Raw genomic sequence first — 4,145 nt, 5'->3', positions numbered from 1 at the left:
TTATACAATTTTCTTCGATGTGTCTGAAAAAAAAACGAAATAAATTTTAAATGAATTAACAAATTCATTATATTCAAATTTATTTATTCAAAAAAAATAAACAATAACATTTATTTGAATTATTTTTTAATTCAAATAGGGATACTAATTAAGTCCATAATCTCTTATTTTTCTCTTCCATAATATGAGGGATTGTGTCCCAATAATATCGCCTATCTAACTATAACTAACCTCAACTTAAATATTATTGATATCTTTTGTCTTCCTTATAAAACCCAAAATTATAATTTAAATTCCAAATTAATCCTTAAAACTTTAAAAGCTTCTAATTAAACCCTCCTTTACCATTACTTCAGAAAAAAAAATGAATACTTGCAATATCAGTTCATGGAAAATTTGAGCCTTTCTTTCTTCAACCTTTTTCATTCTCATTTCCATTTTATATTTATTTTCCCTTTTTTTTAACTCCTAATATTTCCCCTGTACACTACCAAAATGATTATTTCTATAACCAAAATAACTCAACACCAATTTAAAAAAAGAAAGAAAAAGAAAAAGACAATTTTTTTCTCTTCTTCCCCTACTCGATTTTGCTAATTCCAATACGCTTAACAACAGCGTTTCTAATAGCTTCCGTTTGTAAACAAAGCTCATTTTGCTCAATCCCCGCCATGTAACTCCTCACTTCTTTTCTTATCATCTCTTTCATTACTGCAAAAAACTCGGCACTGAAAAACTGCTTCTCCACCGGAGCTGGGACCGGTGCCGAAGCCTGTGTGGTCACTTGGGTCGGGTTGAATCCGGGTGGAGAAACAGGTTCGGTAAAGTCAGAACCGGGTAACGAGAGGCTGAGTAAAGTAGGTGGGTCCGTTGCCGATGAAGCTGTTTCAACATGTTGACTCAAAGGGACTAAAGAACCCGTTTTGAAAGCCGGTGAGGGAGCTGGTAAACTCGAGTCACTCAAATCGGACCCCGATGGACTACTTGGATTGCCGGTTCCGAGACTGGCGGATCGTTTAAGCGGCTGAGGGGAATCGTCGTTAAAACCTTCGGTCATCGACAAGCACTTTCGCTTTAACGTCGAGTTCCAGTGATTTTTAATGGCGTTATCGGTACGGCCGTTGAGTAAACGAGCTATGGTAGCCCATTTGTTACCGACTCGAGCATGGGCTCGGATTATAGTATCATCTTCTTCGGGGGTAAAAGGCCGGTGTTCAACTTCCGGTGAAAGCTGGTTACACCATCGTAACCGACATGATTTCCCGGATCGACCCGGAATTGATTTGCTTATCAAAGTCCAATTCCTTGGTCCGTACGTTTGTACTAAACGTTGTAAAGCTTCATCTTCTTCTGGACTCCATGGACCTTTGATCCGATCCATATCTTTCCTCGTAGAAGCCATCGGAAAATTTAAAAGGAAAAAAAAGAACTGATCACAAAGACGAAAACCCCAAAACCCCCCAAAGAAATTTTAATCTAAGCTAATTTCATATCTGTACAGAGGAGAATGCTGCGGCGGAGGAGGGGGGGGAAGGTTACAACGGGGGTTGAGGCGGAAGAGTGGGGAAGACAATAAGTAAGAGAAGAGGAGAAGGATAAATATATATATATGGAAAGGGATAAGCATGACTGGTTGAACCGGTGGAAGAGGATTCTTACAGGGAAGACAGTTACTAGTATACAGCTGTCATGGGACACGCGTCAGTTTCTAAGTTTATATAACTTACACGTATATAATTGTAAATGTCAGCTCCTAAAATATCAAAATATATTGATTACGTGCTGTTCCCACCTAACTGACTCCGTCAAGTTAACGCTCCCTAATGGCTAATTATGTTACGGAAGTTTAACTGTCAAAATTCCTAATCCTCAATTAATTTTTTCAAAATATATAATAAATTGATTTAATTCGATAATTATTAAATATTAAAAAAATAATTTAATCGCCAATATAATTAAAATATTTTAAAATAAATCGGAGTTGAATTATAAATATTTTAGAAGTTAAAATATTATTATGTATTAATTTATGATTACATTATTTTTGAAGGGGTTTAATAGAATATTTTTATTTTTGTGACTAAAGTACAATTTGTTCATATATTAATTTGTTCTCGATCAAATCAGTCGGTCTGATCTTAAAAATATTGATTTTGGTTATCGGTTCGTTCAATTCAATTGAATAAGTTATTAGAAAATTCAAAAAGAATTTGGGTTAGACAATTTTTTGTTTAGTCCGCATCGATGCTTAAATTAATCAACTTAATAACTTTCTATAAACCGATACCCTAATCAATTTCTAGTCTAATCAACCCGAAACAGTTTTAAAAGTTAAAATTTGAAAGAATTAATTTGATCTTATCCGATAAAATAAAAAGGGGGAAAAACTTAATTATGAAAGAAATAAATGTACGGTTGGGAAAGGGATGACTTTGACTATAGCCAGGCTGGAGAGCATATTTAATTACATTAAAATTTTATTTTAATTTTATAAATTTATAAAAAGAAAATATCATATGCGAAATCCACACGACACGCGGGAGTGCTGAGCTGGCGCAGAACACGACAAAGTTTTGTATCAGAATCGAGGGTCCTTCACTTGATTTTTCTTTCTCTTTCTTTTAGGTTCAGTTGAGAAAAATATTGAAAAGTAAATAAAATAAAATTCGATTTTAATTTTAATTTTTTTATTCTTTTAGAATTTATTGTAATAAATAAAATTAAAAAATAAATTGATCATTTTTTATAAATTTTTTTATCTATTTCTACTATTAAAACTGACGTAGTTAACAGAATAATCAGACAATTACATATAATATATGATATGTATCTCATGTTTATTTATACAAGAACTAACTTTTACGAGTCAATATAGATAAATTTTTTAAAAAAATAATCAGTTTGTCTTTAATTTAATAATATAATTAATTTATTATTTTTTTAATATATAAAGTAATATATAATTCAACTTCTAGCATCATAGTTTGCATCGTAATTTTACCAAATTATTGGGTTTATATAAGAATTTAACAAATCTAACGAAACGTTATAAAAATAATCAGGTACGAATGAGACTACAATTGTGTCTGTCCAGCTTGTCATGAAAACCCAAACCGGACCCCCCACGCTTAAAGAGTAAAATTTCTACCCTTAACCGACAACTCCAAAATGACCGACACGTGGCCATAACGCTCCGGTTTGCACCCTCGTTTTCTAATACGTTCCGTAACTGCCAAATGGTCCCGTAACCGACTCCACCGACTTTCCAGCTTAATTTAATAATTTTTTCATTAGTTTTTTTTAATATTTCCTAATTATATTTTTTTTTCTCAACACTTATCGAAATTAGGTACGACTATATTTCTTGCCAAAATATCTGAATTAAGTTTGGATTTACATAAAGATTTTGTTGAAAATATAGTTAAATTAATTATAATATTTAAAAGATTTATATTTTTATCGAATTTTTATTTTAGTTACTCAATTATCGTCAAATTTAGAAATTATTTCCATATAATTTAATCATTTACTTTTATAATATTATTAATTAATTTAAATAATTTCAGTTAAAATGTTGATGACCATTAATTCTAAACATAAAACATGAAACATATACGAACAATACCAAATTTTTTTTTATTTTAACATAATGAGATACAATTTTTAAGAAAGATTCATGTTTGTAGTTTAATATGAATTAGATTATGTGATACTTACGTTGAGAGTGAAATCTTTTTTATTTATAAAAATCAACACTAATACCAAGAATCAAACTCACACCAATTTTTTTTTCTTTTAAAAAAATTAATTTTTTAACTAAATTGATGTCTGATTAACTCGTAACACTAACTTCTGATTAACTCGTAACACTAACTTAATTAGAGACTTTATAAATGATAAGAATAGTTAATTAGTAGCTAATAATATTATAAAAGTATAATAGTTGCCGATGATGCTCTTGTTATGTCGGCAAGGTTGAGTCCCTAATATCTTGAACGTTCAGGTTTCAAGTCTCATTGTGTGCAAATTATATGTTTACATAAAAATTTAAAAAAGTACAGGTTTAAATTGTGTCAAATTAAAATATAAGAGTTACAATCTAAACTTGAACATATTAGAGGGACTACAATCAGAATTTAACCTAA

At 30.6% G+C, this 4,145-nt stretch overlaps 1 protein-coding gene across 1 annotated transcript; it reads right to left on the bottom strand.

Moving 5' to 3' along the window:
- Positions 1 to 326: 326 nt before the first annotated feature.
- Positions 327 to 1,622, bottom strand: LOC121230290 (transcription factor MYB73). Its single transcript, XM_041114838.1, has one exon. It carries the CDS (start codon positions 1,400 to 1,402, stop codon positions 581 to 583), a length of 822 nt encoding a protein of 273 aa, XP_040970772.1. The 5' UTR covers positions 1,403 to 1,622; the 3' UTR covers positions 327 to 580.
- Between the last annotated feature and the right edge of the window lie 2,523 nt (positions 1,623 to 4,145).

The sequence above is a fragment of the Gossypium hirsutum genome, chromosome A06 (assembly GCF_007990345.1).
Source record: "Gossypium hirsutum isolate 1008001.06 chromosome A06, Gossypium_hirsutum_v2.1, whole genome shotgun sequence".
NCBI lineage: Eukaryota > Viridiplantae > Streptophyta > Magnoliopsida > Malvales > Malvaceae > Gossypium > Gossypium hirsutum.
The sequence above is the reverse complement of the archived record's forward strand: the minus strand, read 5'-3'. Positions and strand labels throughout refer to the sequence as shown.